Source organism: Candoia aspera, chromosome 3 (assembly GCF_035149785.1).
Source record: "Candoia aspera isolate rCanAsp1 chromosome 3, rCanAsp1.hap2, whole genome shotgun sequence".
Taxonomy (NCBI): domain Eukaryota; kingdom Metazoa; phylum Chordata; class Lepidosauria; order Squamata; family Boidae; genus Candoia; species Candoia aspera.
Genome location: NC_086155.1, coordinates 56,524,038 through 56,538,799, shown reverse-complemented (window position 1 = coordinate 56,538,799; position 14,762 = coordinate 56,524,038). Strand labels below are relative to the sequence as shown.

Genomic DNA, 14,762 nt, shown 5'->3' with positions numbered 1-14,762 from the left:
TCCTGAAGAGGACGAAACTACAATCCCCACAGTGCCTCTGTCGAGCACTTTTACTTTTCCGGCGACCTTTCTATGTCGGGATTTGCTGTTGGATGAAATGTTCCCCGCTAATGACACAAGGGAGAGGTGTACCGTTCTAGAGAGAAATGAATTCGGCGTGGTCATTGGTGATTGTAGTCGGCTTCCGGAAGAAAGCGTATAAAATGGTCTATGTGGCTGATGTTGGGGTTTTTATTTTTCCCTCTAGATAAGGAGTAGTAATGGAGCATTGTTGATATATTGTAGCTGTTCTTTGGAAGCGCCGGTTGGTAAGTCACTGGTCACCCTTACTCTGTTTTTCTCTAATTTTCTTTAACCCCTGTCAGTTCGTACTTCTGAAACAAAGCGTGGCCTCTATATCGAGTGAGCTACAGAAAGTGGGGAAATCACTCATTTTCGTTATCAGTTCCTTGCTGAGCCATATCAGAGATAATAATCAGGGTATGCAGTATTATATATTATTATATTATACTATTATTACACAGTATTATACTTCAGCAAAGGATCGTTACCTTGTCGTGCTTGAGCACCTCAATGATGCCATGAGCTAAACCGTGAAGGGCCACCCAAGACGGGAAGGTCATGACAGAGAGGTCAGACTAAATGCGATCCCTGGGGAAGGTAATGGCAACCCACCCCAGTATTCTTGCCGTGAAAACTAAATGGATCAGTACAACCAGAGATATGTTGGTATACCATTGGAAGATGAGAACCCCAGGTCGGAAGATGGTCAAAATGCTACTGGGGAGGAACAGAGGATGAGTTCAACTAGCCCCAGACGTGATGACGCAGCTAGCTCAAAGCCGAAAGATGGCTAGCGGCTGACAGTGCTGGTGGTGAACGGCGAATCCGATGTTCTAAGGATCAACACACCATTGGAACCTGGAATGTAAGATCTATGAGCCAGGGCAAATTGGATGTGGTTATTGGTGAGATGTCAAGATTAAAGATAGACGTTTTGGGCATCAGGATAGACGTTTTGGGCATCAGTGAACTGAAATGGACTGGAATGGGCCACTTCACATCAAATGACCACCAGATCTACTACTGTAGACAAGAGGACCAGAGAAGAAATGGAGTAGCCTTCATAATTAATAGTCAAGTGGCTAAAGCAGTGCTTGGATACAATCAAAAAACGACAGAATGATCTCAATTCGAATTCAGGGCAAGCCATCTAACATCACAGTGATCCAAATATACGCCCCAACCACAGATGCTGAAGAAGCTGAAGTAGAGCAGTTCTATGAGGATCTGCAGCACCTACTGGACAACACGCCTAAAAGAGATGTTATTTTCATCACGGGAGACTGGAATGCTAAGGTGGGCAATCAAATGACACCTGGAATTACAGGTAAGCATGGCCTGGGAGAACAAAACGAAGCAGGACATAGGCTGATAGAATTTTGCCAAGACAACTCACTCTGCATAACAAATACTCTCTTCCAACAACCTAAGAGACGGCTTTATACATGGACTTCACCAGATGGACAACACCGAAATCAGATTGACTACATCCTTTGCAGCCAAAGGTGGCGGACATCTATACGGTCAGTAAAAACAAGACCTGGAGCTGACTGTAGTTCCGATCACGAACTTCTTATTGCACAATTTAGGATCAGACTAAAGAGATTAGGGAAGACCCACAGATCAGCTAGATATGAGCTCACTAATATTCCTAAGGAATATGCAGTGGAGGTGAAGAATAGATTTAAGGGACTGCACTTAGTAGATAGGGTCCCGGAAGAACTCTGGACAGAAGTTCGCAACATTGTTCAGGAGGCGGCAACAAAATACATCCCAAAGAAAGAGAAAACCAAGAAGGCAAAATGGCTGTCTGCTGAGACACTAGAAGTAGCCCAAGAAAGAAGGAAAGCAAAAGGCAACAGTGATAGGGGGAGATATGCCCAATTAAATGCAAAATTCCAGAGGTTAGTCAGAAGAGATAAGGAATTATTTTTAAACAAGCAATGTGTGGAAGTGGAAGAAGACAATAGAATAGGAAGGACAAGAGACCTCTTCCAGAGAATTAGAAACATTGGAGGTAAATTCCAGGCCAAAATGGGTATGATCAAAAACAAAGATGGCAAGGACCTCACAGAAGAAGAAGAGATCAAGAAAAGGTGGCAAGAATATACAGAAGACCTGTATAGGAAGGATAACAATATCGGGGATAGCTTTGATGGTGTGGTCAGTGAGCTAGAGCCAGACATCCTGAAGGGTGAGGTTGAATGGGCCTTAAGCATTGCTAATAACAAGGCAGCAGGAGACGACGGCATCCCAGCTGAACTGTTCAAAATCTTGCAAGATGATGCTGTCAAGGTAATGCATACTATATGCCAGCAAATTTGGAAAACACAAGAATGGCCATCAGACTGGAAAAAATCAACTTATATCCCCATACCAAAAAAGGGAAACACTAAAGAATGTTCAAACTATCGAACAGCGGCACTCATTTCACATGCCAGTAAGGTAATGCTCAAGATCCTGCAAGGTAGACTTCAGCAATTCATGGAGCAAGAATTGCCAGATGTACAAGCTGGGTTTAGAAAAGGCAGAGGAACTCGGGACCAAATTGCCAATATCCGCTGGATAATGGAAAAAGCCAGGGAGTTTCAGAAAAACATCTATTTCTGTTTTATTGACTATTCTAAAGCCTTTGACTGTGTGGACCATAACAAATTGTGGCAAGTTCTTAGTGGTATGGGGATACCAAGTCATCTTGCATGCTTCCTGAAGAATCTGTATAATGACCAAGTAGCAACAGTAAGAACAGACCACGGAACAATGGACTGGTTTAAGATTGGGAAAGGAGTATGGCAGGGCTGTATACTCTCACCCTACCTATTCAACTTGTACGCAGAACACATCATGCAACATGCTGGGCTTGAGGAATCCAAGGCTGGAGTTAAAATCACTGGAAGAAACATTAACAATCTTAGATATGCAGATGATACCACTTTGATGGCTGAAAGCGAAGAGGAACTGAGGAGCCTTATGATGAAGGTGAAAGAAGAAAGTGCAAAAGCTGGCTTGCAGCTAAACCTCAAAAAAACCAAGATTATGGCAACCAGCTTGATTGATAACTGCAAATAGAGGGAGAAAATGTAGAAGCAGTGAAAGACTTTGTATTTCTAGGTGCGAAGATTGCTGCAGATGCTAACTGCAGTCAGGAAATCAGAAGACGCTTAATCCTTGGGAGAAGAGCAATGACAAATCTCAATAAAATAGTTAAGAGCAGAGACATCACACTGACAACAAAGGTCCACATAGTTAAAGCAATGGTGTTCCCCATAGTAACATATGGCTGCGAGAGCTGGACCATAAGGAAGACTGAGAGAAGGAAGATAGATGCTTTTGAACTGTGGTGTTGGAGGAAAATTCTGAGAGTGCCTTGGACTGCAAGAAGATCAAACCAGTCCATCCTCCAGGAAATAAAGCCAGACTGCTCACTTGAGGGAATGATATTAAAGGCAAAACTGAAATACTTTGGCCACATAATGAGAAGACAGGACACCCTGGAGAAGATGCTGATGCCAGGGAGAGTGGAAGGCAAAAGGAAGAGGGGCCGACCAAGGGCAGGGTGGATGGATGATATTCTAGAGGTGACGGACTCGTCCCTGGGGGAGCTGGGGGTGTTGACGACCGACAGGAAGCTCTGGCGTGGGCTGGTCCATGAAGTCACGAAGAGTCGGAAGCGACTAAATGAATAAACAACAACAAGCAGCATTATAGGGCTCAAGATCATTCTCAACTTGTATATATCAGACTTATAGAGCCAAAATTGGGTTATCCTTATATGGTTGAACATAACTTGACTTTTGTATTTTGCATTTAGATCATCATGGCAGTGGCATTCAATGATGATGGAGCTGAAGTGATTCAGCGGACTCTGATTCCTACAGAAGGAGGTGGTCGTCCTCCAGCTTTGGGAATAGAGGAGTTTTATGAACTGGAGAGAGCAGCTGCTTTTGTATCTGACCATGGCTTCACCAAGGTAAGGTATTTTGTGACCTGACATAAAGATGCCAGTTCTCTTCCAGAATTGTATGTATCTGTTTCTTCTTACAGAGTGATAGCATTGCATGACACTACAACACTGATAGAAATTGATGGGAGAGTAAACAGATACACATTTATTTTGTTTGGCCTATGTACGGTAGAAATATGTTGGATAATCTTGGTGTCTTGTCATAGATTGCTCTTCAGTTTCCTGATAAACTTTTGCCAGATTCAGCAGATGTTGCTGCAAGGATGGAAACAGCAACTGGTGCCAAGATGTATATCCTGGGAGATACTTCATATGGCAGGTAAGGTCATAGGAAGATCCATCTCCTTTAAAGACAACATGAAGTCTCCAGTGGGAATTTTATATGTACATACTTGTATGTAAGATTCAGTGAGCACACTGGAAATTACAAGTATACATGGGCAAGTTTGCACTCTCATTTTTATTCCTTCCAGTCCAGTGGAATGTTACAATGAAATTATGTAAAGGAGGTCTGGACTCTGTCCATCAGCCAGAAGATTCCTTTGGGAAAAGCAGCTGGGCAGTGGCTTGTAATGTTGGAGAGTGCTTCATTCTGTGCCCCCTCCCTTTTTCCTTCCTAGTCACATGACCCAGAGTGGAATACATGTAACTATTCTGTCCTTCCAGGTATATACATGTGTACAAACACACAGAGATGCAAGACAAGAGGAGAGTACACACATACAGACTTCTTTACACAGAGGATGATATAGATGTCTCCTAGAATATTGTATCTAGTTCTGGGCATGCATTTCAGGTAGAATAGTGACATACAGGTCCATATCCAGAGGAGAAACTTGCAAGGAAAAATTTAAGAGAAATAGTTGGAGGTGTCAGGTATACACCAGAGAGGATAATATTTCAGAGAGACATGCTGGTATCTGAAGGGCCATCACATAGAACACAGGACAAAATTGTTCAGATTTGGACAAGACAGGACTAGGTATGATGCACTTAAGCTACAAAGATTTAGGCTAGACATCAGGAAAAAAATTCCTATTGATATGAGCTATTCAACAGTGGAACAGACTACTGTGAGAGGTGGTGGACTCTCCTTTGGTTGAGGTGTTTAAACAGTGGCTAGATGGCCAGCTATCTGTTATACTGAAGTGATGGATCCTGTATTGGGCAGGGAAGGTGCTATCCAGCTCTTTGAGGTGTCTAATATATCAGCCAAGACTGGCCAAAAGGGAAAATCTCTTTGTTAAAGTTGGGGAACCTGTAGCCCTGAATCTGTAATTCAGGCAAAGCTGAAATGCAAATCTCAGAAGTCTGAAATACTGTGGTGATGGATGAGGGATTTTGTAGTTGAGCAGTATCAGGAAATTGTAAGTTTCTCATTTCCATTTCCCAGAAATGGACTTACCAGATTTTGTGGGGTTATAAATTCCAGTCTTTTATCATTGACCATGCTACCAGGGTTGATGTTAGTTGGAGTCTAGTATCTGGGAGGCCACTTTCAGTACAAATAAAATAGTTTTCTGTATGCTGGGACTGGTTGTGGTTTCATGAAAGGTGTCCTTGGATTTCCATGGCTAATGCTTTTGCTTTTCTTTAGCTGCTGTGTGGATGAAGTGGCAGCAGAGCATGTGGGTGCAGAGGCTGTAGTGCACTATGGCCCAGCCTGCTTGAGTCCTTGCCGCAAATTGTCAGTATTACATGTATTTGGCCGGGAGCAGCTAGGTGTGATGCGATGTGTAGAAGCCTTCCAGGAGTTGCATCCTGACCTTCAAGCATATGTGGTTGTGCTGAGTGAATCTGCATATTTTCATGCCATTGGTAAGTCTAGAAAGATTGCTGTGTGGACATAAATACATTGTAGTGGTCTGTTGGATGTGGAATGTTGGTAGACAAAAGATATTTCAGGCCAGGACGGGGAAGTTCCCATAGAAATACCGTATTCCATTTCTAGTCCTAAAATCTGCCATTTTACCCATCTTGACTTTGTGTCTGTTGTACATATCTTACAATTAAGCTATTAGAATCAACCATTAAGTCAAAGCCATGCAGTGTCCATTACTGGTACTATTATTTATTGTTTTGTAATTTGAATAAAGCCAGGGACAGATCTGAGGAAGACCTGAAAATCCCTACCAAGAGGTTTTACTATTTCTGCAGAGGGGCGATATGAAAAATCAAAAACTTTATATGAAATAGTATAATGAGTGTTCAAGTGTTATATCTTTGGAGAATATCTTTGCCTCATAACTCTCATTACTCTTGATGTATTTCAGATAACCCAGCTTTCAGCTCTGCTTGCAGTCCCTACTCTGATTAAGGCACTTTTTCTGCTGTTACAGGAGGCTTGCCAGGCACTGGGGACACTGCAGATATGCTGGTTGGATTGTACTTGCCCAAATATTACAAGTGATTACTTTTCATTGTACCTCTTCTCTTCTTAGATGACCTGGCCTCTAAACTGCAGCCAATTTATCCCAATGTGGTTTTTTCTCAGTTGGATAGCAAACAAAATCTTGATTCAAGCCAGCCAGTTTCTGGAATGATACGGCAATTTGGGCGGCGCTTTATAATAGACGAACATCATGGTCTTGAAAACTACAGTATGTTCTATGTGGGTTCTGAAGGACCAGAGCTTACAAACTTCATGCTGACTTGGAACCAGTGTCCCTTCAGTTCTTTTGATCCTAGGACAGGACAAGGCCGATGGGAAACACTGGATGTGAACCGGGTCTTGCGGCGACGCCTTTATCTAGTGGAACGGGCACGAGATGCTCAAGTAGTGGGTATTGTGGTGGGTACTCTTGGAGTAGAAGATTACTTGTCTGTTCTGGAGCATCTCCGCCAAATCATTCACTGTGCTGGAAAACGTGCCTACACGCTGGCTGTGGGTAAACCTAATCCTGCAAAGCTGGCCAACTTTCTAGAGGTGGATATCTTTGTATTGGTAGCTTGCCCACAGAACTCCTTGCTTAACTCCACTGATTTCTATCGACCGCTGATCACACCCTATGAGATGGAAATAGCATGCAATCCAGCACGGACTTGGACAGGCCGCTATGTCACAGACTTCCGCTGCCTCCTACCAGGTAATGCTAGATATGCTATTGCTTAGTGTTCTTTTTCAAGAGACTTCTGACTCCCTTAATTTCCGACTGCTGAAAATCTTGCGTAGTTGTGTATTTTCAACCTTTCCTCTGGAAGCAAAAGAGTGCTTTATTATAAAGATAGGCAACTTTTGATGGCTTGGGGGATAAACTTTTGAGGAGAGATTGTGAGCAACATCAGACAGCATGATATTGCATAGTTAATACAGCTGCATTTTCCATCTTTTCCAGGTTGTGTGTGTGCACATGGCATGGGGAAGTAGAGGGGGTTTTTTTGGACAGCATTAACCCTATTTTAGCATTTACTCTGATTTCTCTGTATTTTCACCCTCAAAATCACTAGAAGCCATGGTGCTGTTTTGGGAGGCATCTGTGGTCAGCATGAGCTTCTGTTACCACAAAAAAAGGAGGTTAGGATTCTTATGCAGACCTGGGAGCCACAGATTATCCATTCTTCCTTTAATATAAAGAAGCTTTCATGATAAGGAAGTTCAAAGGTATGAAACTTACAGAATTCCATCAAGATTTTTGGTCCTGCCCTGCTATTGGTCTGCTACAGCCACAGTAACCCACCAATTCTTCGTTGCCATTAGTATCCCCACACTCAAGACTTTGATCAGTATCTGCATGCTTGATCCAGTCTTTGAATATATAATAAGCAGTATCATTTTGGAATGGCGAGGTTTAGTTACTTCTGTACTTATTTTCTCATGTCTCCAGGAGCATGTGACCATGTCCTTTTCCCAGAAAAAAACAGTGATGAACCCAGCATTTCACTGATCACTGGACAGCTGCGCTCAGTTGGTTCCTGCCAGACTCTAGAGCCGAACTCTGGCACTGCTGTGATGTGCCGCAACGATTTACAGACTGTGTCTCAGATCAGCCCAGCAGGTATGTGGTCTGGAGTAGCGCTTTTTCATTTGCAAAGGATCACATCACTTGGTACTTTTCTTTTGATTAATCAGTTAGTTTTAAGATATAAAATAGTTAACTGAGGAATCTCAAAAATTGAGGCTGATAAAATAACCTATCTACTTCTTGGATCGCTATTACTTGAATCCGTTCATAGTTGCTAGTGGGCAATTAATGGAGGTAGAGCTAGGATTAATGATCTAGCCAATGTGCTCCCACAAACTATTTCTCATTCATTACATAACTATGCTAATGCGCTATCAGAATCAATTTCTCATAATTTCTAGCTTGTGTGGCCTTTGGAATAAAGTTGGGGGAAAACATTTTTGCTATGAAAACTTTTTTGTATCGTAGCCTCCTTTTTGGAGTCCCGCAGCTGGAGAGGACTGGAGCAACAGCTGGGCCAAACAGAAGTAAAAAAAGCTGTTGTGGGACGACGGGGGATTGCCATTGCCTATGAAGATGAGCCCTATGGATGACCAACCCTGAGTCTAAAAGGTGTTGGCCAGAGAACAAATTGCATCCCCTTGCTGGATCTGGATGGGCTAACAGAACATGGCCCTTTTTGAACTGGTTGACAGTCTTGTTTTTACTCTTCTCCTCACTATAAGTCAAGGTGGCCTGGCCTAGCATTTCTCCCAGTGTATTGATGGACTGATCAACGCATTAAGTACACTGCTGTTATATCATCATTCTTTTAATGAAGGAATAGAATTTTAAAAAATAAAAGGAGTGTTGATCTCTGCCTGTGTTGAAGCTTTTTTGTCCAATGACAGGAGACAAATGTTAATCCACACTAGTGACAAATCCATGTTGTTCATGTTGTTTCACCTAGCCCTCAGTTGTAATTTCCACTGACTAGAAGATTAGACTATTTGAGACTATTATAGAGAGCCAGTTTGGTCTAGTGGTTAAGGTGCTGGGCTAGAAACCAGGAGACAGAGTTCTAGTCCCGCCTTGGGCATGAAAGTCGGCTGGGTGACCTTGGGCCAGTCACATTCTCTCAGCCCAACTCCCTGCACAGGGTTGTTGTGGGGAAAATAGGAGGGAGGAGTATTAGGTATGTTTGCTGCCTTGAGTTATTTATAAAAATAATAAAGGTGGGATATAAAAATAAATAAATAAGTATAGACAGGCATGAGGTTCTATCAAAAGGGAGGGATGAATACATTCTCAACTGCATGAAGGGAAAAAAAATCCAGTGGAGTTTGTCATCAACAGCACTAAGTAGAAGATAAGAGAATAAAATATTCCAATAAAAAGTAGAGGTAAAGGTCTAATACCTCAGATGAATGATTGCTTAGGAAGATAAAATGGTGTCTTGTTCCTAAGAATAATGAAGTCACAAAAAGCTGCAGCTGGGTTCTGCATGACATAAAGAGCTGATCAAAAAATATTTTGCTCCTTGAGATACCCTCATCCCCATTTCCTTTGATGTTATCTCAAAGGTTGACCAATGTCTCCCCGCCTCCCCCCCCCACACTCATTTGTGGACAGCAGGTTAACATAAGGGTGCAGAGCAGGCAGAATGGCACACCACACACTGCTCCGCCTTCCAAAATCTCACAATTCCTGCCCAACTTGTAGAATTTGCTGCTTGAGACAGTCTCTGAACTTGGCCGAACAGTAGGGTCAGCATTACTGATCATTAGGGTGAGGATTTCTATGACATGTCATATTTTTTTCTGGAACCTTTATTTGAATTTATAAGTAAGTTAAAGCATGTTTTAGAGTAATCCGGTGAGAATTAGATGCTTTTTATTTTGCCTGAAAAGTCATATTTTGACTTTTTAAAGGTGTTATGTCATATTTCTGCTTAATTTTATAACACATGTCATATTTTGGTCATTGGCAACCCTCATGATAAGCCAGCAAGTTCGAGCCAGCAAAGACGGTGAGAATTTGCCTGTTTTTTTTTTTTCTTATTCACTCCCCAACTCAGGGCTCTGTGTGTGTGTGTGTAAGAGAGAGAGAGCAACCTTTTTAAAAATGACTTCAGCAGGCAAAGGCTTCTCCCCTGACCAGGCCTGGAAAAAAAGGTGAGAATTTGCCTGTTTTTTCTTTTTCTTATTTGCTCCCCAACTCAGGGCTGTGTGTGTGTGTGTGTGTGTGTGTAAGAGAGAGAGAGCAACCTTTTTAAAAATGACTTCAGCAGGCAAAGGCTTCTCCCCTGACCAGGCCTGAAAAAAAGAGTGAGAATTTGCCTTTTTTCCTTTTTCTCATTTGCTCCCCAACTCAGGTGTGTGTGTGTTCGAGAGCTGCAATCTGATTTCAGCATGCCTAAAAGTAGATGTTCAGCGAGTGTGAAATTATGGCAACTTGTTCAAGAATTTGGGGAGCAGATTTTCAGTAGTATGGTGATATTTTGTTTTGTAAATTATGTGAAGTTAAGGTATTGGCCCAAAAGCATTTTAATATTCAACAACATTGTGACACCGTGAAACACAAGAGTTGTTTAGCAAGATTTACCTTCACTGAGAACAGGCAACATCTCTTTTTCAAAAAAGCTGCTTCTTCAACTGCAGGTTCATCAAATAGTCAGAATTTTGTAAGGATCTCTGTACAATGATGGTTACTTCAAATATTCCCTTAGGTAGTGTTAGCCTCAGGCATTTTTTGGAGTACACCAGTCACCCGATTCGAAATGAATCTACTATAAGGAAAAATTACATCTCTGCCTGCTATGAAGATGTGTTAGAAAAGATAAGATCTACTGTTGACAACAAGATATGGGTTTCAGTAGATGAAACACGTGATGTAAACAGAAGATATGTAGCCAATGTTACTATTGGCACTCTGAAATGTGACAAGCCTGGTGAAGTATTTCTTCTAACATGTGAAACTCTACAAAAAGTAAACAATTCCACTATTGCTATGCTCTTTGATGATTCTATGAAACTACTCTGGCCAGATGGTGTAAAAAGGGGAAATATCCTTCTCTTTGTAACAGATGCTGCTCCATACATGACTAAAGCAGCCAAGGGACTTAAACTTTTTTATCCAAAAATGATCCATATCACATGCCTTGCACATGGTTTACACAGACTGGCTGAAGAGTTTTGAAGCAACTATCCTCATGTAGATAATTTCAAATGGGAAAAAATGTTCATTAAAGCTCTACTTTGAGTACAAAAGTTCAAAGAAATTGCTCCTACTTTGGCTCTCCCTCCCCAACCTGTTGTGACACGTTGGGGGACTTGGCTGGATGCGGCTGTGTATTATTTCACAAATTATGCTTCCTTGCAGCAGATAGTTAAAGAATTTGACTGTTGTGAATCTTCATCAAGATTGTGCAAGATTCCTTTTCTGAAACCTTGACTGGAAACTTAGCATATATAGGATCTAACTTCAGTGGATTATCAAGAGCAATCACCCACCTTGAAACTGTAGGAATGGAATTTAGTGATGCACTGAACATTGTAAAACAAACAGAGTGATTTAAAGCAAGCAAAGGGGAAAGTGGCTGAAAAAATTAGTGATAAACTGCAAAGAGTGCTGCAATCTAATGTGGGTTATTCAACACTTTGCAAAATAAGTAACGTTCTACATGGACTGAAAGCAAAATTTGAAGACTTCAAGCCAGAATTTTCTCCAGATGAGTTTGCTTTTTTCAAATTTGTTCCTATAACCTCTTGTGATGTCAGAGTTTCTCCAGATACAAGAACATACTGGTGGACAACAGGAGTTTTGAGTTTGATAACCTCAAGATGCATGTGGTCATCCAATGCAATTCTGTTAATGAAAACTAATCCAGGGATGACCATTTTACTCTCAAAATGTTCATTTGATTCCTTCAATACTAGCATTTCTGCACTGGAAGTAAAGAATAATAAACCTTTTAATTTTGTGTGTGTGTGTGTGTAAGCACAGATTTTAAAAAACTGGGTGCTAATTTCAGAAAAATTGTAAAAGTTGTATTTTTGCTTTAAAAGTCATATTTTTGGTTTAATTGGTCATATTAGGAGATGGGCAGTGACAAATTTGATAGATAAATAAATAAATATTAAATGGTTTTAAGGTCATAAATGCTTGCATATTTCTAACATTTTAGGTCATAGAAATCCTCGCCCTACGATCACATGCTGAAGTCAGCAGTGTGATGCAATTGCTAAAAAAGAAAACAAAATAAAAACACCTAATGTAGTTCTCAGGCTGTATTAATAGAAGCATAGTCTCCAAGTAACAAGTAGCAATAGTTCCATTTTATTCCAAAGCACTGTGTCCTTTTCTGGAGATCACACTTTAGTATGTAGACAAAGTGAAATTGGCTAAGAGGGCCACAAGAATGGATACTGTATGGAAAATATTCTATAAAGAAAGGTTGAGGGAACAGCATTGCATGGGCCTCTTTAATGAACAAGAGATGCTATGCTAATGTAAGTTCTAAGTATTTCTTTCCAAATCATCTTTGAAGCATGCACAACCCTAATCTTGATCTTTGCAACCCCTAGTGGACCAAATTAAAGTTCTTTGTAGAAGAATAAATGTTGGGCAGATTGACAATAGAACTAATTATCTAGATGGATGGTGGACTATTTGTTACTGGAAATCTTCAGGCAGACGCTCTAACAAATCTTACGGATTTTAATCAGTCTGTTTGCAACGAAGTCTTGCCCAGCCCCAGCTGTTATTTTCCCCACCCAACTGGAATGCTTCTGTTCAGGCTTCCAGGTAGCCACTTTCTCCTCCAGGATTTTTACCTCCTTTCATTTTCTTTTCCAACTGATGTTCAGTCTAATGATCCTCAATCTTCATTGGCGATTGGAATGGTTGCCTTTCAGGAGCTTTTACAAAAGGATTTGAAAATCATAAGCATGCCAATCTCCCTTTTATTTCTCAATAGCCCTGTTTTGGCCATAATTGTATAGGCACTCACAAGTTTTCTATTAAAAGGAGTAATTGTGTTTTTGCATACATGTCCCTGCACAGAGAAACATGACAGTACACAGACACCTAATATGCACCTTTGTCATCCAGCACAGAAACAGGTTCCTCTACTTCATTTCCTTTCACAAATAATATTGTTTCTCTATTACATCCTTAGTGTGAAGTCAAACCAATTAGCGTCCACAAGATGGCATGAAGTCAATTCAAGCTACATTGATGCACTCCCATTATGCAAGGGATCTCAAAGCTTTGTGGGTCAGTAGGCATATTTTGAATTTTACAGCCATGTTATGGACACTCCAAAAAAGTCTGCTGTATTAAATGGTAAGTCACAAAATACCATTTTACTTGGAAGCCAAACTGAAGTTGCTTTTTACTACCATGCACTTCAGCTTATTTTTCTTCTTTGGTTTTGATTAGGTGGGCATTCTTCCAAACAAAGTGCAGGCAGATAATCCACAATGGCTCTCAACAAGGTGGCTCACCTGGTGGAGGTGTGCCCCTTTACCTTGACTTGGCAAAGCCCTTCATGAGGACTATTGTTCTGCCTTGATGAAGACTCCAGGCAAGACCTCACTTGACTTTATTAAGGTAGTTACTGTACATGTGCTGTGCAAACGCAGAGCCTGTTATTACTGAAGGAAGCTTCAAAGGACTGTTTCCATTGAAATTTTGACAAAGCAAAACACACTTTATAAATATTTCCTAACCTTATAGCCACTGTGGATTCTGGAGTCTACATGAGGCCAAGAGGCACTATTGGAAATCTAGATTATACTTGAGGCTGATGTTTTGTTCAGTGGCATGCTAGCATTTCATTTTTAAAATAAAAAAAAGAACCAGGCAGAGCAGGGAGTGTGGCAAGCACCAAGACAGGTGTCTACCAGCCATTAGCACTAAAGAAGAGGCAACCTGAGCAGAAGCATTGCTTTGTCATCACTGTTCCACAAGATGCTGTGCCTAATCTGCCATACTTTCTGTATCTGAACACTGGAGTGTCAATGGAGTGGGGAGGCAGTACTAAAGAATGTTGATGCAAAATACACTGATTTTGGGACTCTTAGAGGAGTAACATAGCAATAGGATTTTTTCAGCAGGAAGAACAGTGAAGAATATGGAAAGAAGACTTACAAAATGTATAAAATATTGCAAGAGAATAAACTTGAGGCAAACAAGACAAATACTTTTGGTACATGGCAAAGGAATACAAGAAATTTGTCTACTTTTTCTGAAGATAATTCACTACTACTTAACTTTAGCCACATGGATCTGTTCTCTAACAGATTTTTGCTCACTTCTTAAAGCTGGAGGAGGGGACATTTCTATAGTGTATAGATCAATTTCCTTCAGAAGAATTCTAGCAGACTTGTACCTTGTATCATTTCACGATAACTTACCTAGTACACAGGCCCCATCCATGGCTATTTCTCCTCGACTGTTTTGTTGCAGTGACTGGAGATACTCTTGTGTAGCCAGGCCTCAGAAATAACCATACAACCATATAAGCTATTTTTCATGACTACCCATTATGAAAATGGGAGATACAAAATGGTGACAACACACCTCTAAACCTCTCACATTGTCAAGAAGGTAAGGCAAAATACTAATCAAATAGAATAGCTTAAGGCTGGTTCTGTTCAAGGAAGATTTCAGCATGTACATGTACAAGTATGTGTGTATATATACACACATACATACTGCTTTCTGTGCTTCTCAATTTTTCAGGCACCTGTTCAGTGTCTCACGTTCATCTAGGATCACAGAATTTCTTTATGTTGTAGACAGAAAGGCTGGCATAGATAAGAAAGCAACAATGCTGAACACCCAAGTAG

The 14,762-nt window shown here is 40.9% G+C and overlaps 1 protein-coding gene across 1 annotated transcript; it reads left to right on the top strand.

The window, feature by feature from the left end:
* Positions 1 to 91: 91 nt before the first annotated feature.
* DPH2 (diphthamide biosynthesis 2) lies at positions 92 to 8,792 on the top strand. Its single transcript, XM_063297782.1, has 7 exons — positions 92 to 308; positions 3,875 to 4,033; positions 4,234 to 4,346; positions 5,625 to 5,845; positions 6,469 to 7,113; positions 7,852 to 8,022; positions 8,398 to 8,792. Exons 2-7 carry the CDS (start codon positions 3,881 to 3,883, stop codon positions 8,520 to 8,522), a joined length of 1,428 nt encoding a protein of 475 aa, XP_063153852.1. The 5' UTR covers positions 92 to 308; positions 3,875 to 3,880; the 3' UTR covers positions 8,523 to 8,792.
* Positions 8,793 to 14,762: the final 5,970 nt, after the last annotated feature.

Coding starts and splice junctions, on each gene's coding strand:
- DPH2 (XM_063297782.1), top strand. CDS start 3,881: ATGGCAGTGGCATTCAATGATGATGGAGCTGAAGTGATTCAGCGGACT. Junction 4,034..4,233: donor CTGACCATGGCTTCACCAAG/GTAAGGTATTTT, acceptor GTCTTGTCATAG/ATTGCTCTTCAGTTTCCTGA. Junction 7,114..7,851: donor CTTCCGCTGCCTCCTACCAG/GTAATGCTAGAT, acceptor TCATGTCTCCAG/GAGCATGTGACCATGTCCTT.